The sequence below is a fragment of the Meleagris gallopavo genome, chromosome 5, assembly GCF_905368555.1.
Source record: "Meleagris gallopavo chromosome 5, MGAL_WU_HG_1.1, whole genome shotgun sequence".
Taxonomy (NCBI): Eukaryota; Metazoa; Chordata; class Aves; order Galliformes; family Phasianidae; genus Meleagris; species Meleagris gallopavo.
In genome coordinates this window covers 25931524-25958318 of record NC_139408.1, presented here as the reverse complement: position 1 = coordinate 25958318, position 26795 = coordinate 25931524, and the positions used below count along the sequence as shown (strand labels likewise).

Here is a 26795-nt window from a genome sequence, read left to right as displayed (position 1 = left end):
TAGGTAGGTGGTATGTCAGCAGTTGGTTACACTTAAACCTGGAAGCTGTGCCACCAGTGTCACTTCAATACTCAAAGAAATTACGTTTTCTTTGGTAGAGCGCAGGATGTCGTAAGATAAAGTGAGGTTACGGGGTATTTCAGCACAGGTCCAGGCAAACGGTGTCAGTATCGACAGGGAAGAGCCGGATGCCGCTGAATGCAGCTCAGCTGTGCTGCTGAAGGAAATCAAGCTCGCGCCCAGCAACGCAACTCCGTCCTCCGCGCCTCGCGTCCCCCCGCGCGGACGTTCCCGCCTCCTCCCGCCTCGCGCAGCGCTGAGGAGAGTGGGCCGGTCCCCGCCGGGCCCCAAAGGCCGTGCTCCGGCCCCACCACCACTGTCGGAAGTGAGGTCGCGGCCCAGGCGGGGCCTGGGCCGGAAGCGAGTGGGGCCGTGTTGCGGGTACTGAGGAGCCGGTGGCCGAGCCCGCGGAGCGAGTCCGGGCAGGTCAGTGTGGGGGGCGCGTGCGGGGCCGGACCGGGGCAGCACCAGGTGCGCCGCGGTCTGAGGGCGAGCCGGGGGGCGGGTTCCATCTCCCCGCGGGCCGCTCCGGCCGGCGTGCGGGAAGCGGAGCTCTGCGGGCGGGCTGCGCACTCGGAGCTGGGCCGGGGTCGCTCCGCCGGGCCCCCAGGAGGTCGGCGTGGGGCCGCCGGGGACCGGCCGGGCCGGCGGCACCGGCGTTTGTAAGCTCCCTGCGCCATACGGCTGGGGCGGGGTCCTGGGCCGCTTCCCAGGCGGGGCGGGCGTGGGTGGGCTGCGCCCGCTGAAGCGCAACCGGGCTCCGGGAGTGCCGCTTTCCCGGCTCGGCTGCGCGGTGGGGCCGGGCCGGAGGCACTCGGCCGGAGCGCTGCGGCATCGGTCCGGGAGGGCTGCGGCCACCTGTTGCTGTGCGAGGCGTAGTGCGGGTTAACGGCCGCACCGCGCCGTGTTGGCTCCGTATTCGCTTCTGGCTCGAGAAAAGGCTCTAAAGCCTCCCTGCGCGTTGTGGCCCATTGTTAAGTGGCTACAAATAATACACGAAAGCTATATTGTAGGAAAGACAAAAGGAACGAGCAAGATTTGTTTTTAAGACAGGTGTTTATTAACAGTTTATTTAAAAAACAGAAAGTTTTGCTAAGTTCTTTTCAAGTTAAATAGGTAAAGGCGTAATTTGCTTCTGCTTGCACTCAGTTTATTTCTAGATTTCATTTACTCGCAGTTAAGTTTTAAACTTGGGAGTGTTCATTTAGAAAAATAAAATTGTCTTTGACTATGTCCTGAAGATGTTCTCAGGGTTCCTGAGTTTTAAGAAGGAATTTCTCTAACAAAGCATGGCTTCTGAGGCCTCTTAGTGCCATTCGCTCTCTGCTATCACTTCTCACACCACCTCCTCCTGCCCTCGCTTTTTCTCTGCCCCTCAGTAGGTAGATCCATGTTTGGTGGATTTGAGCTGGTTTCTGTCTGTACTGGCCTTTAAGTAGGACTCTGTGAGGGTGGTGGTTTTTTTTTTCCTATTATTTTAACCAGATTAGGATTTTGATGTGATGCTATGTAAAAGCCTCACTCCGATAATCCACGTTTGGAGATGAAAGCACAAGCATTTGTAGTAGCACTGAGGGTTTGCAACAGCATTGTGTATATTCTGTAGTCTCATTGACGAATTAGAGCAAAGACTTTAAAAGTAAAAGCAATGCAACACTTATTTATTTTCATCTGGACTTACATTTCGTGCATTTTAAACTAGCCATGCTTTACTTTTAATTACAAGCACAAAATAGAACCATTCTCCTAGTGAGTGCTGTATTGGCTTTCCAAATGGTTTGATGTTCCCACTAGACTGCTAAATTGATGTTGTATTCTAATGGTCCTTCCATGTAAGCTGCAGTCTTGCAGAAGTCAGTAACCATTGTGAACTGGTCTTATGAGGTGCTGATTTATTTTGTATGTGGAGAAACATATTCTGCATCTTTGCAGATATGAACCTAAACTGAATGTACGCTTAAAGTAAGGAGCTGTCGTGTGGCTTGCTGCTGCCAAAAGTGAGAGGCCTTGCTTTGTGCAGCACTCAGATGTCACCTGTCTATGCATTTTTATAAATTTTTCCAAACACTGGCTATAAATGTACTATAACAGCAGAAAAATACTGTAGTTTTCTTTCCTTGGCTTTGTTTTCTGCAGTGAGTTAAATGTACTGGAAAAAGACTGGAGAGCGAGAGCCACTTGCCATGGAAGCAGGAACTGGCATTTCCCTGTTACAGCAGTGGCTATTAATTCTTTTCACTGTTCTTTGTAACCAAACCTGTAGCTTATCTGGACCTACCCATTGTTTCTTAAAATTGTGTTTTTTCTGAAATATATCACTCTTCTACCATTTTTTACTATATTTGCTTATTTTCTTTTGTTATGGAGCAGCTGTCTAGTTCTAGTTTATTCACATTTTCTTATAAAAATATTAGCATGCAATTTTTTTTTTTTTTTAACGTAAGGATATATTAAGTTTTAAAAGCATAGGAAACTTTCAGGTACATTTAGCTCATACTTCAAACCTGCCACTAGGGTTATGCATGCAAGTTCTTGAGGCTCAGCTGAAATATTGTTTCGTGTGGTTCTTGGTTGCTTTTTGAGTATTACAGTAGGAAACATGTCACATCCAGATTTTAAATGATCGAGTTAAATTGGATCAGCCTTGCTTGAAGTTTACTGATGATTGAGCTTAGTAGTAATCCAAAAATGAAGAAGTGGGATCAGTTGTACTCTGAGATGAAAACATGCAAATTCTTTGAGCAAGTATACAGTACTTCTCACTTATTGCACAAGTTAGAATGGAGAACTGTTTGAATATTTAGTTTGTGGCTGACTTACTTCCGTGGTTGATGAACTAATTTGATAACACCCAGATACTCTTATTTTTGTTCTGGAAAATCCATATTATGACCTGTCTGAAAAGATGAGCTACAGTTCGGTATCGCTGTGAAGAGAGAAAATGGTTATCTGTGGTCTGTGTGAGCTCTAAGAATTGGGCTGGGGAGGGGATGGTGAATTTGGTGACAAAAGAAAAAAGGTTTCTCACACATCTTTTTCCTTTCAGCATCAAGATCCATTTTGTGTAGAAATAAGTGGTTCCCAGAGAACAGCCTCAATGACAGAACTGTCTGCACATTTACCCCAGTTCCAGCATGGGCAGCTGACAGAAAACTTCCCTGACAACCACCTCAGCAACACCGTATGTAACAAACAATTTTATCACTTGGTAGCAATTAAATTAGGAAGATTAATCAGTGTGGATGAACCCACGGTTCAGAACTGTGGAAATCTATTCATTGGGAGTTATTTCCTCCATCTCACTGTTGTGATCAGCATTGCTGAAAGAAACATTCTGTGAAGTTTCTGACGTCCTAAACTATTTTTATACACATATAGTCTTCTTCTGGTTTAAAGTGATTCTGGAGTGACCAGACCATCTAGAAAAATTAAAAAAAAAAAATGAGATGGGATGTTCTCATAGCAAACTTTGACTTCCAGGTGGTGAGATGACTTGAGCTCTGGATCTGATCTGCTTGATTCTGAGGTTTCAGTCATAATAGTTAATAGTTATTATAGTTAATAGTTACTTTTTTCAGACCTGGATTTTTTCCTACTACTCAGAGCTACTCATGCTACTACACTTCTGTACCTCTGTGCAGAAGGAACAGCACTGTATTGGTTTAATTTTGAATAACTGTCAGGGTATTCTAAGAGTTCTTGAGGGTTGGGTAAAAACTCAAACCTTTAACTTTTAAATCATCGCTTTGAAAGATGTAATTGTGCAATTATTACCAGAACTATTGTACAGTAAAACCAAGTCTTGATGATCTACTTGGGTGTGGTTTTCAGGCTCTGGGATTTGTCACGCTCAGTTCTTTGTTCCTGCTGAGTATCTGTTTTCCTCATGATAAAGAAATGCTCTGCAATTAAGTCACTCCTAGCCATGTTTATGGTAGTGATTCAAGACAACAGTATTTTGATCCTTGTTACAATTTCTCTGTGCAATCCAATGCATTAAGTAGAAATACCAAAAATCATATTTATTTCTCAGAGCTACACTGTGCTATAAGCATGTAGAACTTTGGAAAATTCATGTTGAAATTAAGAAGTCACAGTGACTTAAGACCTTGTTGATTGTAGAAACTGTTACTAAAAATAGGGAAATGGAAACTGTCCTGTTGCATAGGTTGTGCTTGTACTTCAGAGGGAAAGAAAAAAGTTTATTTTCATCTTTGACAGGTGGGAGACTAACCTTGCTTGAGCATTTCTGGCACAGTGAAAAGGCAGAGCTCTGTCGTTAGCTCTGGGCTTGCTGTCCTTGCAGAATGCTTCTTAGTGCTCCTTCCCAGCAATGGGGACAGATATTTTTATTTACTTCTCACTACCAGACTATACCAATCAATAAGTACAGCTTTTGCTTTTTTTTCACAATATTTATTAAGTGTAACTGAAGGTGTAGCTTCAATACTTAGGTGGAGTGATTTTTCTCCCCTACATCAATCTGCACTGTTTTTGTACACGAGTGCAGAAATTATTTCTTCCCTAAGTATCCCTAGTTTCTGTTGGCTAACAGTCAGTATGAAAAACCTCCAAGTTAGCATCTGCCATCCCCTTTTAGTTACACACTAGGAGTTCAGTGCAAGCTTCAGCGTCTGTCACTGTGTAACACCTTTAAACATAAACAGTGAATGTGAGAACTAATGAAGAAGTCTGTGCCTACTCTCAGGCAAGAGGACCTGCTACCAACCTATACATTTAGATTCAAGAAATAAAAATATTTTATCAAATATGCTAGCTTTCTACCTGTTGGTTCAGGGGCATTGATCTGGGTTTGCTATTAACTGTTTTCCTGATAGGAAAGAAAGCCGATCGTTTGCTTTTGATGTTGTTTATTCGCCTGAAAGCGCGTAGTTCATAACTTACATTTGCTTACGGTATTACAACAGGTGTTACTGACTTTTTAGCTTCAGAATTTTCACTTTTAACTATGTCTGAGGAAAGTGAAGAGTCTGTTCCTTTGCTCGCACTTCAGCAGGAGTCCATGGCCTCTGCTCTGTTTAATACCGATCAGGTAGGATATGAGTGCACTTTGTTCTTTTAAGCAGAGGGGCACATGCATGTCACGTTTAGTAGTGCTTTAGTTCAATAGACAGAAAGTACAACTTTTCTCTAGTTTGATGAGTGAGACATTAGTTCAAATAATAACTTACAGTATCTGTTCTAATGCTGTTCAGATTTTTATGGACTATGTTTTAACGTGTAAAGACATTTTGTGATTGTATCTCTGTTCCTTACTAGTAAAGGGAACAGAATGGCACATACTGGTCCAATTTCTTCAGTTTTCCTTTGAGTTAAATTCTGGCGTAGTAATGTGTAGTTGATCAGGTTTTCCCTTCGGCGGTTTTTGAGTTTGTGTTGCAAATTGTAGATCTTTATTTTAGTTTCTATGTTTGTGTGCCTAAGACAGCGCTAGGTACTGCCTCATGCAGAACTGCTGTTACCACAGAGAGAGAGCAACGTCTTCTACAGGTATGCAGAAACTTAAATACTAATTCTGCTTTACTTGTGAAGTGTTCAAAATCTCTGATCCTCTCCAGTGTAGTTACATGTGGTCATCTTAAGCAGTTTATTTAGACTGGTAAGCTTATTGTTTTCATGTTGTAGACTGAGAGAAATGAAGCACTTTCACAACAAAAGTGAAAAATGTTACATTCGAGCTATGATCAGTGCAGAAGGAGGCTCAGATGCAGGCAGTCTGCTGAACAGTAGAAGCTTCAGAATGGTTAAACGTTACATTTATTTGCATTCTCCGCTATTCCTGTTTCTAGCTATACTGACTGTACATAAGAACCTCACACAAAATACCAAGTGGTTTATAATGAATCTTCCAATTTAGTAAGAAATAATCTTGAATCTGAAATCTTTTTTATGGTATGCATTAAGTTAATGATATGAAATTCAATTTAAGGCTGAAATCTGAGTTTAAAAAATCTGGTTGCCCACTAATTTTACTTGCTTAATTCAGACAATTTTAGTTGTTTTGTTTTCTTATACTCAGTTTCCTAAAAATAAAAAAATAAAAAATAAAAAGCAGGCATTTGGTATGTATTCCTACTGTGCAAAGTTTTGTAAAAGTAACTTTTTCTTGAGTTAGGGAAGCTGTAAAGCTTCAACCAGGATTTTTGCTTTGTCACTGTTTGCAATTCAAAGTCCAGGGACTTGTACTCCTTAATCACTGAAGTGTTTTTGAAAACGGCACTATCAGTTCCTGACCACATGTTTAACATCACATTATAAAAGTGAAACTGAGGCAATTCTGTATAAAGAATCTCCAGAATAGCTGTTACTTTATCAAAAAAGCTTCAGCGAATGCTGTTAAGAACAAGTAATGGAACTTAAACATTGCGTGTTTAGGGAAAAAAATTACTTGTATTTCTATTTAAGAACTGTTATACATTAGGTTATATTCAGTGCCCTATCCCATGTCTAGAACAGTTTTACTTAGTTCTATTTTGAAGGCATTGCAAAACGTATCTCTCTTTAGTTTGTTGTACTTTTTTGATATTAAACTTCTCTAGTGCACTTACTGACACTGAATTGTTTGTAAAGGAAGTAATTCTGAAGTTTTAAGATTCGTTTTTTAAGGAACCAAGTCTCATTTATGTGATGCCTCTTAAGTGGCAGAAATTGGAACATTACAGCATCAACTACAGATGATAACAGATGGGATGGAAAAAAAGGGTAGTTTGTATAAACTGTTGCATTTTAGGTCTTTGTTTAGGTTGACTGGTAAACATTAAAAGATTCTCTGTAGTCCAGAACAGGTGAAATGCAGCTCACTCTTCTACTGTGTTCTCTGTGTGCACGCAATATAAAATTCTAAATGTACCCTTGTTAAAGAATACAGACTTGATCATTTACTCACTGACAGTATTTTAACTCAAAATTCTTTACAGGTTGAGTTCCTGAATTATGCTTTTGCTTTTAGTTGATCTTAATTCCTCCAAGGATGATGTGGAAAGTCTCTGTCCTTGTGTTTGAATCATAGCATAATCAGGAAGGCTTGGAGGCTCTTTTGTATCTGTTGACACAAGAGTGGCAGAATTTCTTCAATGCAAGCAAAGGGATTTGTCACTAGTAACCTTGGGAAAGGAGAAGAAGAATCTGCTCACTTAACTCATTGCACTAAAACTTTCTGATCGAATCTCAGTATAAAGAGTAAGAATTATGAGTTCAATCACTGTTTCTATGTTGCTCTTGCTAAGAATGCGTGAACGCAATACCTTGCAAGACTCGTTTGAATACATTGTAGTTGGTGTACTGTAGTGAGAGTTACATGGCAAGGAAAGCAGAAATTTTCTTGGGAGTTTCATGGAATAAGGATAGTAAATGTCTCTGGCGTTGTTTCTGAAAGCAGATATGATGAATTGTTGTCAGCTATAATCTGCTGTCACACAACTTTGTATCAGCTGTAGTTTGGTCAAAAGGAAAAAGCTCTCTTGTTTAGCATTTCCTTCAATTTGAAGAAAAGATGCTATAGGCTATTAGATGCAGCCAGAATTACTATCAGCTGCTGTTGTTTTTTAGTATAAATGTGAAACAATTAATTATTCTGGTTTAGATCTTGTTTTTGACAGCAAGTGTCACCTTAAGCATTCTTCATCTTTAGCTTAATATATGGGAATATGATTATGGATGGTTTCTGATAAAACTGTGCTTTATATATTGCAGAATGATAACAGTGAAAGACGACGCCATGATAATAGTGAGCGCCGAAGAAATGACAGTCCTGGGTCTGAGAGTAATGGGCAGCCACAGAACAACATTCAGCAAGTGGTGGATCAAGATGAAGAAGAAGATGAGGAGCTGACACTGAAATATGGGGCAAAACATGTGATTATGTTGTTTGTACCTGTCACACTTTGCATGGTGGTCGTTGTTGCAACCATCAAGTCTGTCAGCTTTTATACACGCAAGGATGGACAGCTGTATGTATCAGTTTATTCTCTGTCTTTTCAGTGGGCCCTCTCAGATAATTTTCTTTAATTTCCATTTCTTCAGGACTGTAATTGCAACAGTGCTTCCTCTTGTCTCCATTTTCCCGTTTGCCAGCCCAAAGATAGTTTTATTTTATTTCTTCCAGAAATCAAACTCTCCATCATAGATGAACATTTGTTGGTTGGCTGGTGACCACTCAGGATGATATCTTGCTTCTTACTATTTGATTCACGTCTTGGTCTCTATTTTAAAACTGTGCTCTATTCATAAAATAAACACAATCCCTAGCCAAAGCCATTTCAGCCATACTCTGCTAGAATACAAAGCATTTGGGAAGGAGGAAAAACAGTAATCAACTAAGTAAAGTACCTTATATGCCAAATACTGGTATGTGTGTAATGTTTGAGAAAGAAATTCAAATACAAGAGGAAGATAATATTCTGAGGTTCACTTCTGTTGCAGTTCTGGAAACTTTCATGGAAGGTTTCCTGTATATAATAATATTTTTGTCAAAATACTAATATTACCAAAAAAATAATACTTTCACTGTAAGATGGTTTAAGAGAAAGGAGGCAAAGGAAGAGCACTGAGCCTGTCAGAACCTGCAGCAAATCAATCTTAATGTTTCCCTGTAAAAACATTTAGACAAAATTAGTCAGAGTTCATTTGGCTTTGAAATGTTGATACAAGAATGTCATAAAATGGTAGTGAAAAAGAATTTTGTCTTTTGTTGAGAGAAAGTTGTTGATAAAAAATTATTTTTCTTGTGATTTTATTTATGGTAAGTATTTATTTATTTTTTCCTGTCAAGTAATTAAGTGTTTTTTTCTCCCCAGCTCGTTTCTGTAAGAGCTGAGTGCTCACGCACTGTTTTGTTGGAGTCTCTGGGAGATACTTCATTGTAAATCCACTAGATGGTGTGCTTATAAAGGTCTAGCTGCACTAATAGTAATGATTCATAGCCTGTGAGTAAGTTCATTAAGCAACATGGATTTCCGCTTTTTTTGTTGTTTGTTTTACAAAGCTGAAAAGCTTTGTAGTAGTAGTCTAAGAAAATAAGAAAGGCAAGTCTTCTAAGGAAGAAGAATATATTACGTTGCCTTTCAAATTTTGGCTGAGTAGAAAATATTTGTACAGCTTTGAATTGAAAGATTACTGCAATTTCATTTCATGTTGGCATTGTGTATCAGAATCAACTGTGGAGTATACAGTGGTATTTCAATTGACTCTTTGTTGTTGTAGAATCTACACTCCCTTCACAGAAGAGACAGATACCATTGGACAGAGGGCCCTGAATTCAATTCTCAACGCTGCAATCATGATCAGTGTCATCATTGTCATGACCATACTCCTGGTTGTGCTTTACAAATATAGGTGCTACAAGGTGAGTATAATTGACTTGAGTAAACGTGTTGCTTTTATTAGTACAGATTATCAAGGATGAAAAAAAATGAAGGGTTATCAAGGGCGAGTGAGAAGTAGAAGCAGTGATTTTCAGTGTTTCAAAATTTTATGGCTTCTCTTTCTTTCACAGAATGAGGAGACAGAGACCCAATATTAGCACTGCGGGGTTGTTTTATCAGCTAGAATTGGATTGGGAATTGTTTCTTAATCCCGTTAAATGTACTGAAATCTTCCTGTGCTTAAGAACTACAAAGCGCAGACCTGGTCCTACAACTTGGAAACTGTTGAAGAATTCTGGGACTCTTTAAGGGATCTCCTCTACCCTACCTTGCCTTCAGTATTTAAGCCTCCCAAGAGGCAAGAGGCTCCCAAGTGTGCAAGGCTGTACATGTCAGGTGATATCCTTACAGCAAATGCAAAGACTCAAAGGCTCTCCTGTGAAACACTTCATTCAAATAATGATGCGATCTAGGCAAGCACAGGCTTAGCATAAATGACTGCAATGTCACCTGCCTGAGAGTTGTTCATGAAAATTTGTGATTGTCTTTTGGTCTAATGACCCATTTGGCAAAGCTTGATGTAATAGAATTTCCCAGTATGCAATTAGTCTCTCTAAGAATTGTAAAACTGGCCATGAGATCCTTGCACAATTTTGCTTTTATGTATTTTGCTTTCAAGAGGGAAAGGTTTGTGATCTTCATGGCTGTAAGTGAAACCCCTTTATAAAGTATGTGAGGAATGCCTCTGGCAGTGATTTGGAGTAGTTTTTTAATGTATGGACTACCTCTCTTATCATGGTGTGGTGTTAACTCTGAATTGACCAAGTTTTCTTTATGAAAGGTCTTTTGATTATTCTGAGGGAGTACAATAACTAATGTGCTTCAGGTAGGTTCCTTAACTGCCCCTCACTTCTCTGCTGCTGATTTATCTAGTTAGTTTTTACGAAGCTTTTCACACTTCTGGCTTCCTTCTTGACCTTACAAAGCACTGGAAATTCTCATTACAAAGTATATTATTGTACTTAAAAATTAGACTGATTAGACAACAGAAGTTTTCTGTGTTTGTTTTTTATACTAATTGAAATAGACTGTTACATTTGTTTAAGTCATTACATTTTTATTTAAATGTTAACAGTATTTCTGTGCTGCTATATGAGAAGGCTGTAAAATTGAGTTCCCTGTGCAATTTTAATTTACATGCAGTTCTGTATATAGAATGCATTGTATGTTATAAGGAATTTAACTTGTAATGAAAGAATGTTTGGCCTCCAACTGGTAGTGATAATTTGCTTATCTTCAAGACTTCATCTGAAAACTGCTTTGAAGAAAGGAGCTTTATTGCTGTTTGCATCCCTGTGTTTCTCTTCGACATGAGAAGTTAAGCATGATCCCACTTAGAGCTCCTAAGTCTAACAAGAAAAAAATACGTTCTTCAGTGTTTGTATTTGATTAGCTTTAATGTTTAGCCCATTTTATTATCTGCATTCTACACTGGTCTACCTAACTATTATGTAGCTGTTGTAATTCTCCACATTTATCAATCCTTAATTTTCTTCAAGTTGTAGCAGGCAATTGGCTCTGTACCAACAACCAGCAGTGTTGGAGCCATTGTCAAATGAAAAATGAAAGTTATTTAATTAAAAGACAAAACTGTTGTGATATGCTGTTAGCAAAGCAGTAGCTGAAACATATCTTAGGAAATACTTCGTCCTCTTTTCATACAAGCAAATTTTCTGATGATTGAGAAAATGTGTGCACACATGTGGTGCAAACTAAGAATGAAACAAACACCTGTACATAAAATGCTGACCTAAGTTAACTGTGATGGCTGTCTTCCTTAGTACCGTTGATGGTAGTTATGCAGAAGTGTGTAAATATTTGCTGAACTGTGGCCTTGGAGTTTGATATTTTTAGCATTTTACACTACTAGAATGAAATGTTCCTATTGTGATATTTTCTTAGGTGGTGAGATAATTTAACAGCTTGTATTGAAGAACTTCAGATAGAGATCAAGTTAATAGAAGAAATGTCTCAGCTAGTTTTACTCTTTTTTTCCCAAATGTTTTCAACTAATTTTGTGGAGAAATAAAGTTGCTGTCAGATGACTAGTTATATACATAGGTAACCTTACAAATTGTTAGAAAGCTGGATTCTGTTTCAAATATCTGTCAGTCTTAGCTTTCATGTTCCCTGTCCCTTTGGGCTCATTGGTCTTCATTTTTAAGTCGCACAATAATATACAAGACTGTTACGCTCTTTCTTCAGTGCAGAAGTCTGAGCTGATATTTGCAAGTTCAACTCTGTGCTTCTCCTCCAGTACAAAACAGAACTGTTGTGTTTGATTTTTTTAATTGTTGGTTTTGTCTATCTGCTGCCATGTCATATTGAGAGGTTATGTGTACGGATAAGTGGTAGAGAATAGAGAAATCCTAATATAGTCATCATCAATGAAACTACAATTGTGGCACATAAACGTTGAAGGTTTTCTGTGTTTTAGCATTTAATTCTGTAGCTGAATTCTGAAAATGTCTCAGAGTGAGAGTGAGGTTTCTAATGGTGCAAAAATTAATCAATTTTTCCTATCTTTGTTAGTGCTGGATGTTTCTGCTCTGTTACAATGCTGTTATTATCGAAGTAACCTTAACATATACAGGAAGTAGTTTGCATTGTGTAGAACCTCTGCTGCAACATCACAAAATGCTTAAAATTAACAAATGTAAATTGAGACTCAATTTTGTGTATGGTATAAATGTAAAATCAAAGAGAGATCCGAATATCATTTTCCTGCTTTAATCCAAAGGGAAAGTAGCATTAAAAGAATTTTTAAGTAGCTATTAACTTAAAAATAACATAAAAAAAAATTGGTATGTGTTTTTCCAGGTGATCCATGGTTGGCTTATCATTTCTTCTCTGTTGCTGCTTTTCTTTTTTTCATTCATCTATCTGGGGTAAGTGAACAAAACCATTATGATGTATTATTTTTCCTGTAGTATTTTCGAACTAGCCGCTGAATCTTTACCAAATGAGCTATTGCTAGTGAAGTAAAAGTTTTAGTTTTAATATACAGCTTCATAGAGAGATTTATGGATTTTACTGCATCTTAAAGTGTACTGCTCTTGTCATACTGATTACCTAAGCAAAGTATGTTCCTCAGATTAGCTTATACTGTTATAATTTATGGTTATTTGATTTTTCATAAGCATATGACTGAAGAGTAGCTCTTTGTGTCGTAGGAGACAGGTAAGTAAGGACAGAATTGTTTTGTGTGCCTTTAAAGATTCATTTTAACCTCACAAATCCTTATTTTTAGAAAATCACGAGCATGATCAAAATGACTGTTTATTTAGTAATGTCCTCTCCAGTCCATTTCTGATTTGACTGAAAAGTGAATGCAGATGAAAATTTGTGGAAGGGTGAAATAATTTGAATTGAGTGAACACCAGTAAAACTGTCCTCTTTCTCAAGAGTAGTTTCTACTTAAGTACTGATTGGAGATACTACTTGACATTTGTGTTATTACATTCAGTATAAAGGTGGTTTTTTTAAAAAAAAAAAAAAAAGAAAAAGAAAAAAAAAACACAACTGAAGACTTGTTTCCATTGTTTTAAGCAAATGCAGTCTATAGGTTTTTTCCTTCCTTTTCTTTATCATTTTAGTGAGGTCTTTAAGACGTATAACGTTGCCATGGACTACATTACAGTAGCACTCATAATCTGGAACTTTGGTGTTGTGGGAATGATTTGTATTCATTGGAAAGGCCCACTTCGGCTTCAGCAGGCGTATCTCATTATGATAAGCGCTCTCATGGCACTGGTGTTCATTAAGTATCTTCCCGAATGGACCGCGTGGCTTATCCTGGCTGTCATTTCAGTGTACGGTAAGAACTGGGGCAAGCCATTGTAACAGAAGCTATGGCGGGAATTTCTTCTATTTCCTAATTTATCATGTTCCACTTGTCTGACTAGGCCTTAAAAAAAGAACTGGGGGAAAGGGGATCATCCAAATTACTGGGTAAGGTGATTACAGACTACAGAAATAAAGTCATTATCTAAACTGAGATAAGTCCGCTGCAGCTAACGGCTTTGTGTCACTGTGTGATGCCATCTTCCTTCATGTTTTCTGAACTTCATACATTCTTTGGAGAGGAAGAAAGTTTAGAATTTAAGTAATTCAAGAAAGGAGTAGATGAGAGACATGTGTTGTCACATTGTTCTTTTCTATGAAAATGGAGAGGTTTTCTGTTTCCCATTTTACGCAGAATCCTTGGAAATGATAGTATATTCAGAGTTTAGGAGTTTCTAGTTTGGATATAGTCCTGTGTAGGTGTAGATCTGCCCAGCCTACAAATTATTCATGTTTACAGACATAGGAACCATGCTGTGGTCCATATCTAATAAAATAATGAAAGAAGGATTCAAGGCAGCTAGCATTGCTCAAAGTCATTTTATTTGGAGAAGGTATTTTACAGTTTTCTTGATTTAAAAGTAAAAAGAAAATTAATTTGAATTATTGAACATTAAGCTTTTTCAGAATGGAGACTGAAAATAGTGATACCTCAGTGTAGTTTTTTCACAAATCTTTAGAGGGCACTAGACACTGGAAAAAAAGGTGTTTTGTTTTTTTTTTTCTCACATTTGCTTTGAATACCTCACAGCTTTTTCTTTCTGCAGAGCTCTGTAATCCTGTTTTTTCGTTTTTGCACTTGTGCACTTCTTTTCTTCTTTAAGTGAAAATAAATGAGCTATCACTTCTAATCCATAAAAATTATATACCTACCTGTTGTCTTAAAATTTCTTTCAGCATTAAACTGGGGTTAAGAAAGAAGTCAGTAACAGAAAGCAAACCTGGCTATTTCAGAGATGTTAACTGAATCATAGTTTTTGAGAATTATTTGCTTTCAACTTGCAAAGCAGCGTAGTTCACAGCAACATTTGCAGTTGCATGATGTTAAATGAGAAATGCATTTTATAATTAATTCATATATTCCAATCATATGTAAAATAGGTTTTACAACCGAGAATATTAATAAACTGATCTGATACCTTTAGTGTCAGATTTTTCTAAACCTCTGATTAAAGTGATGAAATTGTGGGAATGGCTGTTGTATGCTCTCTTAAAGTTGGTAAACTATCTTAAGTTTTGCAGAGAAAGCTCTTATTAATTAAAAAATTAATTAATAAGATTAATTAATCTTATTAATTATTTAAGATTTATTTAAGATTATTTAAGAGTTATTTAAGATTTCTGAAGCCAATATTGTAAAATTTTACGTTCTTAGAAATTAAAATACTTGCTATTTCTTTCAATGAGTTTTCATCTGTAAACTTCCTGGAGAAGCAGTGAAGTTCCTCAATAAGGTGTTTTTAAATTTGTCCTAAGAACATTAGCTCACTGTTTTGTGGTCTGCTGAAGTTACGGCTTTGGGGAAACAAACAAACAAAATCCTCAGGCTTGTTGAACCTGTCCAAGCTCCTGGGGAATTGCAGGTGATGGCACATCAAACTAAATGTCTAGTATTGCTTCTAGGTTTCAGTTAGCCACAAAACTACTTACTACTTAGGGGAAAGATCAGCTACTTAAGAAAAAGTCAACATACCTAGAGGTCATGAACAGGATCAATTAAATTAATTTACCACTTTAAATTTTATATGATGATCTTTGTCTGACTGGTCTCCGTGCATTACATGTGTGCAAGACAAGAGATGAGGAAGCACGTTCTTACATTTGTAACACATTGCCATGCAGCTAGGAAGGGAGAAGCAGATGAAAAGAAAAATGAAATAGGGGTCTGAAAAATAACTGGTGGGCTGCAGTGACATATGTCTTTCTAAATGACAGTTCAAGGCAAAACATTAAGTTTCTGTGAGGTACTGACCTGTGACTGGTCATTACCTCTCTCAGAAGCCTGTGTTCATAGTGGCATTTTACCTTATTACCAGTCTCTGTAATTGTTATACTTAAAATAAAAACGCTTCCTAAAAGTATGTCTGAGTTGATGTTAGATGTGTTTACTCTTCCTTCTAGATTTGGTTGCTGTCTTATGTCCTAAAGGTCCTCTTCGTATGCTAGTTGAAACAGCTCAGGAGAGAAATGAAACTCTCTTCCCAGCACTTATTTACTCCTGTAAGTATATGTATGTCATTCCAAAAGTAATACCTCATTTTGATTTCCATAGAGACTACAACAGATACAAAAAGCACAATAACACTATTTGATAGAGCTAATTCTCAGCTACAGAATGCTATTTTTCAGTGTAGTCACCACTATTAGCTATGCATTTTCACTAGCAATGAGCAAGAATCTGTATGCCATGCTTGTTTTAAAAAAAAAAAAAAAATTGCACCAGAAGGAATAAGCTGCTGTTGCTATCACTACTGCTGAAATGCACCACCCTCTGCCTCATTGTGCTCATATCCACTGTTTGATCTCCATAAACGTTCAGCAAGTATCAGTGAATGTTAGTGAGTGCAGTTATTTCCACATGGAGGAATTCACTGATACACCTTTGCTTCATAAGCACTTCCATGTCAGATGCCATGTGGTCAGACTGCCCTTCTGCTGCCTTCTGTCACACCAACAAAATGTATTGGAATATTGTTGGGAATGTTTAACCTCTATTGCCATGCCACCATCTGCTTCTGATGTCATAGGCCAACATAATAAAAATAGTAGGTATTACTTTCAGAACAGCCCTTGTATTTTATTAAATACTTCAAACTTAAAATCACACACTGAACTGAAATGATTTTCTCTTTTTTCTTTAACATGTTGTTTACCAGTTGGAATTCCCAGTCATTTCACCTGGGTCTCAGTTTTCCTTTTGCTTTTTACTCAAAAATACCTTCTGGCTAAGATTTTCAGAATAAAAAACGGCATGTTTTATTCTTACAAAGTAGGAACAGGAAAAAAAAAAAAAAACAGTAATACACCAAAGTAGTATGTGATTGGGCTGTGAATCAAGCAATTCAAAAGGAGCACTTCTTCAGAAAGTGTTTATCAACTTCCTGTGCTAAAATATCCTACATGTTGCTAAAAGAAAAGGGAGAGATGGACACAGAAATTCATTGACAAATGTGTTTTTTGCAAGGCTTGACTTTTTATATATTGTTTCTACTATCAGTTGTGGAGAAACAACATGTGGGACACAAGTTGCTGTTATGACTTGAGTATCAATAAGCAGATAATTTTGCTATCCACAAGAATAAAACTTGTAGCTGGTACCAGTTGTGTTCCAGGTATTATTGTAACTTAACGAGAGTAAAACTATCTCATATAATTAGTTATGTTCTATGTTTCTAGTTAGAATCATGTGGATAATAATGAAATGGGTTAATCATAAATCATTCTTCTGGTCCTGAAAAAAGGTGCAGGAAGTGTGTTGTGTGGTAACCTTCACACTGGATAATTAGGGAACAATCATACAGTGGACAAAGGGGGAGGGACTTCTTTATCTCTTGCTATGTTTTAATGGTAGTAGTCATAGTTACATGTCTTTCTTTTTTGTGGGAGTAAAGGTTAATGCTGAGAAATGTCATATAAAATATGCTTGGCATATAAAATGTACCATTAAGGTGTGACAGCATTTATTTATCTCAAGACTGGAGAATTCTATGTGGTGGGAGGGAACACAGAACAATTAACTTTGTAGAGGCAGCTTCTGATTTCAAGTTACCTTTATACCAGTCTTTATAGAACTGTTCACTTGCAGTTGGAAGAACTGGTTAATGGAAAAAAGCAAAGCAGTCATTGACTCAGACTTTGAGAGTAGACCTCATATATATATATATATTACACACACATACATATAAAGTAATGCTGCTATTATTTTCGACGTTTAGTAAGAATAGAACTTGTGTTTGTCAAATTCTGTAAACAAATATTGTAGCTGGTACTGGCTGTGTTCCAAATATTACTGTGATTTAATGAGAGTAAAATTGCCTCATGAAAAAGACAGTTATGCCAAAATAATAGAAAAAATAATGGGTTGATGCCAACACCAGCTCAGAATTGCATATATTACGAGATAGCATTAGCTGTACTGTTTGTTTTTAATAGCAACAATGGTGTGGCTGGTGAACATGGCTGAGGAAGATCCAGAAGGGCAACGGAAAGCTGCTAAAAACTCCACTTACGATAAGCAAGGTGAGTTTTTCTTTGACAAGCCTTTATAATTGTCATTTTATATGTGTTTATGGATACATGACTTTTAGATTTTTAAGTATTTTGACCATTCTAGAAGAGTGGAAAAGCAGAAGCCTTATGAGGAATGATGAATAATTAAGACTGAAATAATTCCTCGCTTATTCTGAAATGAATGCTCTTGCACTCATTATTCTGGAACGCAGGATATTGGTGATGATATGACTCTCAGTTGCCAACTATTTACTGAGCTCAGTTGGTTGTCAGATTGGTTAATCTAGTATATGCTAACTCATGTTTATATTGATATGAAAAAGTGCCATGAGAAAATGCCATGCAACTAGTGTTTAAAAACAGAACTTGTTTACTTAAGTATCTCAGAGAAGATTTTCTGAGTTTGATATATAGTATGTAATTTTCAGTTGTGTTTTCTGTTTTACTGGAAAATTAAACTGTCAATTCTTTACTGACTAGAGGAGCTAGTATTAGATAGGAGTTAATTCTTTATATTATGATGGTTGAATTAGGTCACCATAGGACTTCCAGTCTGTTATATCAGAGTACTCTTTAATACTAGAACTTGGATGCAACTTGTAGATGCAGTGACTGCAGAGTGCATGTTGACTCCAGAGTGTTTAAAGTATTAAAATCATGAGAGTCTCTTGTAATGGTGTGTACAAATATTAGATGTTGTTAAATCTTGTGGACTATCTCTTTTTTCCCATCACTCTTCTGTGATGTTTTATGTGGAGAAAGCATTATGAGTTATAAGACACATTTAAAAACAAACAAAAAAAAAAGATTTTAAATGCTTTTCTTCCTTTGAGCTCCAGCAAACCAGTCTCAGAATGGAGATGCTGAAGCAGATGATGGTGGCTTTAGTCAGGAGTGGCAGCAACAAAGAGACAATAGAATAGGACCCATTGAATCAACACCTGAATCACGAGCTGCTGTTCAAGCTCTACCTAGTAACTCTCAAACCAGTGAAGACCCTGAAGAACGTGAGTATGGAATATTGTCTCTGAAAGACTTAGTCTGAAGCTAGTTAATTTTAGTCATTATGACTGCACGGATATGGTATGCTGTGAGCTAATAGCAGGCTGAAGCGCTCTTCTTGCTTGTAATCAGTATTGTCGTGCTTTGTAGAAATAACATGTTTTTGCTGCAGAAGTGAGGTATATTGGCCATTCTCTGCTCTTCCATATGATATACAGATTTAAAACTTCAACAGCATAATCTGTGAAGTTGCTTTTAGACCATTACACACTCCACTGCATTAGCTTTTGTCTCTTTCATGTAGTGTTCTGCCATGTTTCACCTCTTTTGGATTTTAGGCCCCATAAATACTGTCCTTAACTTTTTTTAAACTTTAAGATTAAATAACTATAATCTACTCTGGACAAAGCAGTGTTTAAAAACCTAACTAGGGACTGGAATGAATTCAGATTGCAATGGGTTTGATCATTTTCTCCACCACTCTGATGAAGTGCAGTATCTTTGGAGAACTCAAATGCCTGTTTTAACAGACTCATAATTTTAAGTTGGAATTTAAGGTAGTAGTATAATTGCAGATATCTGAATAAATAAGAGCCCATGTGCCTAATGAATGGCTCTTCTCAGGTGGTCGTGCCGTATTTAGCAGCTGCACCTGCTTTCTGTGATTCCCAGGTGCTCTTTTGTTTAAAAATACAGGCTTCTCTTTAAGAACACTTCAGTACTTTATTCTAAAACTTCCAAACTCCAGTTCCAAAATCTTAGGAGTTGTGTTGTTTTACTTAATTACCTGAATAACTAAAATTCTTGTCTGGACATTGTTAATTTTCTTCTTCCTGTATTTCTACAGGGAATAATAATAACATGCAGTAATCCAGTCAGACATATTACTCAGCATTAGCATAATAGAAATTTGGAGAATTTGCTTGTGTGGAAGAACCTTTTCTACCTTTCCTTTTTACTGTTCTGTCATGCTGAAAGCAAGCACCCAAGTTTTGTCTCAGCAGTTACAGGATGTTTTAATTCCTAACAGCTTTTTTTGTGAATGCACTGTTGTAGGTAGTGTTTGCTGTGACTTTCAGTGCCTGCTGAAAGTAACTTCCCTTCCCCCCCCCCTTCCCACCTCCCCCCACTCCACTAAATGATCAACCAGGCATAAACCTGTTTTGGTGCTCTGATTTCTTTACAGAACTCTGAGGAGTAAGTTTAGTGCTGGACTGTAATCAGGTGACAAAGCAACTCATAGGCCAAGCAAAAAAGCTGGTGAACTAATGTGTTTGGTCTCACTGGCTTAATAACTTGGACAAAAAGCTCAGAAATTGAAGTGACGCTCAGGAAATTATCATTCTTTTATTTACAGATGTAATTGAATATTGTGCTTCCAGAGTTGTTGCTATGGTGGCAATTAATGTGTTTTATTTTTAAATTTTAAATCATCTTGGACTAAATTTGTCCAGTTTTTGACTTTGATATGCTCTGCAATTATACACAAGTGCTTTGTAGAACTACCTTACTAAGAATTCTGTAGAAAAACTGACAAGACAGCAGAATATTGTGCTGTACATAGATTTCTAACTGGCAAGTAAAACATAATCTGCAAGTTACTCAGTTGCTTTCCTACTCTCATGACCAGTTTTATTTTATTTAATTATGCCAACATGTTCTGCTGAAGAGCCATGACACAACAACCAAAAGTGGGAAAAAGAATCCCACAAACTATAATAAGATAATCTGAGTTTGTATATACTGCGATTGTATTTACAGCAGGCTAGGAATACAGAAAAAATATCATTACAAAATGAATTGGCTAAGTAGTATGGTGTTCCTCAGCCACCTTGTTTCACTGGAGTTTTTCTTTATTACTTGATTCAAGTAGTACTGTTTTTGAAAAAAAAAAAAAAAAAGAAAGAAAAAGCTCTTCTTAGTAAATCTTATTGATACTTAATGTAACTGTCTTATTCCTTGACAATTACAGATACTTGATATTAATAGACTGTTAGGTGCTTAATTCTGCCATATATTCACTTATATATTCACTTTTGCAGGAGGAGTAAAGCTAGGTCTAGGAGACTTCATTTTCTACAGTGTCCTGGTTGGCAAAGCCTCTGCAACGGCAAGCGGGGATTGGAATACAACTTTAGCATGTTTTGTAGCCATATTAATTGTAAGTATGATGTAGCAAGATGATAGTGGTAGTTTCTTATTCTCATCAGGGACAAAGTCATAACTGGTTTTTGGTTGTTTTTTTTCAGTTGGAATTTATTTGATGACTGCAAACTAATGAGGAGTTTAGCTGTGATTTGCATTGATTGTACATCAGACCTTTTAGTTTAGGAAATTATGAAATTTGGTTGTATTTCTGTGAGATTTTGTGTGTCAGAGTTCCCTAATCTCTCCCTATCTTTTTTTTTTTTCTTCTCCTCAGGGTCTGTGCCTTACACTTCTGCTTCTTGCCATCTTTAAGAAGGCCTTACCAGCTCTTCCAATCTCCATTACTTTTGGGCTAGTTTTTTACTTTGCGACAGATAACTTGGTGCAGCCCTTTATGGACCAGCTAGCATTCCATCAGTTTTATATCTAGCACGCTTGTTGCTGATACTTTATGTATGTTTGTATTTGTAGCAAATCTGGGAGGAGGAGAAACATCTTTCCCTCAGTTCTCAAGTGAAACTGAAGTTTAATACTCAAGATTCTAAGCCTGAATCATTACAACTTCCTCCAGTTTTTTGTTTTTGTTTTTTTTCTGAGACAAGTGCTGCATTGGGCACCACATGAATTTTCCTGTGCAAAAGTGGTTTCTTCCTGATGGCCGCTCTAAACTGGGTGTTATCAGAGGTAATCCGATAAACATCTCTGGCAAGGACCACCTGTGTGTAAATGGCTAATGCTTCCACCAGCAATGTGATCTCTACCACAGGTTGATTATTTTCAAAGCATTACGGGTGCTCAGGACTTCCTTCCTGTTGACAGAGGAAGCTGACAAATCACATGAAACTTGTCCTGTAAGCCAACTCAAACTTCTTCGGCAGTGGTTCTTCGACAACTGATTCTCACTCTGCTTTGTGTAAGGAGAGAAGAGCTTAGTCACAGTTCAACAAAGGGAGAAAATACTGTCACTCTGTAAGAGTGCTCCACCACTTCATAGCCTCTGTGCCCAGGTGTGCTTGGTTTAGTACATTTAAACTTTTTTTTTCCCCCCACACTGGAACTGGAGCCTATTCTGAGTTTTCTTTGTATTGTCGAGCATGGAGTGCACCTTCTGTACACCTGCTTCAGTTTATGTAGCTATTTGGACTTGGACTGAATTATATGGCAGAAGGCTTCACAGAGTCCTAATTTGGATCTAAGATTCTAAAAGGTTGGTAAACTACACTGAAAGGCAATTTTAGGACTTATTGTTTGTGCTCTTCCAAATCATTTTGCTTGATCACCACTTCAAACTCTGTTGTTGAGAGTAGCCACTAACAGCTTAGACTGCATTGTTGTTATATGTTTGTTCTATTGAGATTTTCATGAAATAAGTAGACAGTTCCAGATGGAGTTGAGCTTACCAGGTCTAGAGGCCGAAGTGCTTTCAGTAGCACTTGTAATGTTTCACTGAAATTTTTCTCTTAAAAAAAAATATATATATATATATATATGGTTTACAGTTCTGTTGACCTGAATGTTGGTCATTCAATGATCTAAGACCGAGGTTGAGCAGGGAATTTTTTTTTCCTGAGGATACTTAAGTTATTTGAAACACTATTTAATGTTATGAAGGAACAAAATCTGTGGCCCTCTTCAATTTAATTACCTCTCCTATGTGGAAAAGAAGACTGGACAAATGAAAGATGACTCAAAATCACTGAACAGAAGATAGAAGATTTTGAACATCTTACAAAAGGAAGAATTGAGTCTAACCTTCAAACTTATAAACTCTATTTTATTCTTCATTTGAAAGAACTCATGCATAATTTGCTTGGAGATGAGGTCTGTATGAGATTTTTTTTTTTCTTTTTTTTTTTTCCCCTGTAGGCTCTAAATCTCTGAAAGTCTTGGGTTTTTTTGTTTTTTTTTTTTTTTTCCCCCTGAGGGAAGCACAGGGAGTTGGATACTCTTGATGGTCATTCTGTTTTACTTGCATCTTGATATTGGAGTCCTTGCCAGGTAGTACAACTGTTAAAATCCCGACACAAACTCTTCTTGCCCCTTTTTCTTGGGGCTTTGTGTCAGTGCCTATAGATTCAAAGGACTGAAACACCACAGATGCTCACCAACCATTGCCCAAGTAAGGGAAGAAGGACTATGACGTATAAGTCTACTTTAGAACCAAGAAAAATTTACTTTCTTTGATCATCTTTGGAAACATTTGTCTTTTCCAGTATGAGTTCTAACTGCAGCGTTAGCGTAAAATGTATTGTCTTGTCTAAAGTACTTTTATTCATCTCATTTGTGTGCTGATTCATCTTGGATAGCATTAATAAAGTAACAATATGAAAATTCCTTACATTGACTTTTCAAGGCAAACTTGCTTGTGTTTTGTAGCTTAAGTCACTGTTCCATATTTTGCTGAAATTAAGCCTATCTTAAAACAGGCTTTTTTTCACTTGGAAGAATCGGAAAAGCTTTTTATATGATTGTAACTTCTTCTTTTCCTGAGCGATATATCTAAGAAAATTTCCCTTGTGTATTTTATTGGGGATCCTAACTATTGCTTTATTGTACAGAACAGGTTTGCTAAGAGTTGGCACCATTAGTATCTGTTTGCATATCTGAGCTGAGTCTCAGTTAAGAGTTGTTATTGAAAATCAGCAGTCATCCTTATTATTTGTTTTTACTGTTTTAAGTATATACCATTAGAGTACTGACTCCATGAAGAGCTGCTTTAGAATCCATAGAAATACACAGAAGCCTTCCCACATACTTGAATGGATTTTAGATGTACAGCCTGAGGAAGAGTGATAGATGTTCAATGCAAGGAATCTTTGAACGCTAAATTCCAGTCTTACTCTTCCTGGAGCTGTTTCTACTATTCTGAATTCTTAATTTCCGAGCTGATCTGATGTTATAGTGCTGGAGACTATAAAATATGTAGTAACAGAAACTGTTTTTCAAGTTTATGCATTTGAATCTCAAATTCAGAAGGGAAATCTGATTTTCAAGCCTATTCCAATATATATCTTACAGTACACTGCTTATTACCGAGCCTTACATACATTCTCACAAAAGAAATGTCAAAACCTATTTGAAATTTTCTGGATTGGTCCCCTTATGCTGAGGCATGGTACTTTGTATTCCAAATGAGATTTGGAACTAAAGATCATCTCAGAACTTGTGGCCATAGGGTGCAGTTAAGAAAAGCGTTCACATTTGAGTTGTTTGAGTTGTTAGTGTGAAAGTTGTATCACTTTTCTCTCTTTTGTCTTAATGCATCTATCTAATTTTAAGTTGTGAACCATTTCAACTTGGTTAGCTTGGTTTAATTGAAAGAGTTACGATATTTAGTCTGCATTTTTGAAAGAGTTATTTGCTATTATTAAATTAGTTGGGTAATTACAGCACATTAGACTGTAGTTCTGAAAGAACTATTGTTTAACCCCACTAGCTAGATTCATCTATTTTGTACTGCAGGCGGACTAACCAGTAACTTCTGTGACTTCTTTCAGTAGCGGTACTTTGAAACTGAGTATCTTAATAGTTTTCCCTTTCAGCTTAAATTAATGATTAGTCTCCTTCTTTAGCAAAGCTACTGCAAATAAATACATGAAAAAAACATAAGCACTGGCAAATTACAGATTTGCCTAAAAACCAGCCATTTTCATTTTTCTTTTTAGCATTGAGGATTTAATGTGGAGCAAAAAGATGAGAGATCCCCAGGAACTGTTATAGCAAAGGTGTACGATGCTGTCATATCTATGGATGGCTATTAATATGACACTTAAATTCCCATGATGTATGTCAGGTGAGTCTGGAAGGTACATGCTTGTATATTGCAACACATTCAGAACAGTTCTTGACGGAACAGATAATTATTATGACTTTAAGCAAAGTATTCAAGGGCTGTGCTCTACTAAAAAAGGCACATCTCCTGAATGTGCAGCATAGATTCTGGCTTTTTCAGGCATAGGAGACTGGTGCTTCTTGGATATGTAGATATGTATCTGTGCTTGTATGCCCTCTGGACCTGTAGATAACGACTGTTTGCCATTACTGCAGTGAAGAATTAAATATGCTGGTCAGTAAACATTGGGTGGACGGTACTGTATGAAGAAAATTCTCAAAATGCTTTATTTAAAAAAAGTATTACTTTTGGCAGTTGTGCTATTCAAGTGAATATAATGGACTGTGGAACATGTCTGCACTGTGATTGCATCTTGGTGGTAATTTGGTCATTGGAAACACTGAAACATGAACTAGAATGGAGTTCTTTTACACTCAAAGCATTTGTTGTTTTCGTTTTTACAAACACTGGTTTATACATAATCTGAATTGAATGTGAATGTTTTTTAAACACCTTTCTGGTTCTTAATAAGATACGTTTTTGATAGATTACTGCAAAATTTCCTGTATTTGTTTAATTATTAAAATAAAAATTGCATGGACCCTGACTTATCTTGTATTCTAAAGCCATCATTTAATGTTGTTAGAGGCCTAAACATGGTAGCTATTTAATGAGTAAGATTCTTGTTTTAGTACACATAATTTAGTACACATTATTTCCCAGAATAGCTTCTTAAAACTGATTTCAGTAGAAATACTTTGTTCTAAATGCTATCTTTCAAGTTAAATATTTGGTCAAAACCTGTTGCAAAAGCAGCTGCGAATTATATCTAAGGCACTATAAAAGCTACATGAGGTTATATCCAAGCACTACCTTTCACAGTGAAGTTTAGTGTTACCTAAAAAAATATATATGGGTTATTCAGATAAAAAACTTAGTGAACTGTATTGTTACTTTGGTTCTGACTTCATGTAGATGTGATAGGAGAAGGTCCTTTACCTTAGCAGTGTTTTTTGTTTTGTTTTGGAGAAGCTGTCACTACAAAGTTATATTTGTCCTAGTGGACTGACTACTTTTGAAGATGTTTCTTTAGGGGATTACCTTGTCTCTGCATGGAAGGTTGGTATGGAAGACTACAAGACGGATCCATTCTCACATACAATCAAGCACAAGCAGTAGGAGGCCTGCATGGAAGAGCAGCTCATAACTCAGACATAAAAAGGATGAGTATAGGAGGTGAAAGCAGAGGCAGATGATCCAGGAGGAGAACAGAACTGCTGTCTGATCTTGCAGGAATAGGATTAAGAAAACCAAGGCAAACTGAGCTGAATATGGGAAGAAGTGGAAAGGGCAACAAGAAGGGATTCTCCAGCTGCAAAAGAAAGATGCACAGCAGATGAAGGGGGCTGGAGAATTTGTGACAAATGATGTGGAGATAGCCATGTTCGTGCCCTATTTCCCTCTATTTATTGTTAAGACTTGTCTTAAAGAATCCCATGCAACTGAGACCAGAGGGGTTACCTGGAGCAAGGTGGTGGAGGAGGACCGTGTTCCTGAAGTCTGGACAGGTTGCACATGTGAATGCTAAGGGAGCTGGCTGATGTCAGCGCAAGATCATTCTCAGTTGTCTTTGAATTGTCTTGACAGCTGGAGACAGTTCCTGAAGACTGGAAGACAGCAAATATGTCTCATACCTTCAACAACAGCAAGAAAGAATACTTGAGCTGCAGACAAGTCAGCCTCCCCTCGGTCCCTGGAAAGGTGATTGAGAAATCATTCTGGAAAGTGTTCCCAAACACATGAGGGGCAAGAAGGTGATTGGAATAGTTAGCTTGGGCTTCAAAAGGCAAATAATTGCCTTCTACAATGAGGTAACTAGCTTGCTGGATGATTGAAGAGTGGTTCATGTAATTAACTTTGACTTTTTTGACAGCTTTTGATGCTGTTTCCCAGAGCAGCAGCATCAGACCAACAGACAAAGTATGTATTAGAGATGTGGATAGTGAGATGGACTGAAAATTGACAGAAAATCCAGCTCCAGGGGGTTTTGATCAGCAGCACAAAGTCCAGTTGGACTAGTTGTGTACCTCGGGGCTCAATATTAGGATCAGTACTGGTAAATACGTTTTTTGTTGGTCTGGACATTGGAGTGCACCATCAGCACGTTTGCAGATGGTACAAAACTGAGAGGAATGACTGGTAGAAGAGATGACTGCCATTTAGGGAGCCCTCAACTA

At 37.4% G+C, this 26795-nt stretch overlaps 1 protein-coding gene across 8 annotated transcripts; it reads left to right on the top strand.

Moving 5' to 3' along the window:
* The first annotated feature begins 363 nt into the window (after positions 1-363).
* On the top strand, positions 364-25165 carry PSEN1 (presenilin 1). Of its 8 annotated transcripts, none has more exons than XM_085224889.1 (12): positions 364-486; positions 3107-3241; positions 5075-5113; positions 7774-8030; positions 9283-9424; positions 12324-12391; positions 13100-13320; positions 15468-15566; positions 17499-17585; positions 18410-18583; positions 20621-20739; positions 21001-25165. In XM_085224889.1, the coding sequence occupies exons 2-12, from the start codon at positions 3158-3160 to the stop codon at positions 21154-21156; spliced, it is 1446 nt and encodes a 481-aa protein (XP_085081015.1). In that variant the 5' UTR covers positions 364-486; positions 3107-3157; the 3' UTR covers positions 21157-25165. The 8 variants fall into 8 exon arrangements, with proteins under 8 accessions (XP_085081015.1, XP_085081009.1, XP_085081008.1 ...); XM_085224885.1 differs by lacking the exon at positions 364-486 and adding an exon at positions 5506-5571 and having other exon boundaries at positions 5007-5113; XM_085224884.1 differs by lacking the exon at positions 364-486 and adding an exon at positions 5506-5571 and having other exon boundaries at positions 4989-5113.
* The last annotated feature ends 1630 nt before the right edge of the window (positions 25166-26795 follow it).

Bases quoted from the DNA above. Each gene is read 5' to 3' on its own strand.
- PSEN1 (XM_085224885.1), top strand. From the start codon at position 5,030: ATGTCTGAGGAAAGTGAAGAGTCTGTTCCTTTGCTCGCACTTCAGCAG. The intron at 5,114-5,505 runs GTAGGATATGAG...TGTGTGCCTAAG, and splicing joins CTCTGTTTAATACCGATCAG to ACAGCGCTAGGTACTGCCTC. The intron at 15,567-17,498 runs GTAAGTATATGT...TGTTTTTAATAG, and splicing joins CCCAGCACTTATTTACTCCT to CAACAATGGTGTGGCTGGTG.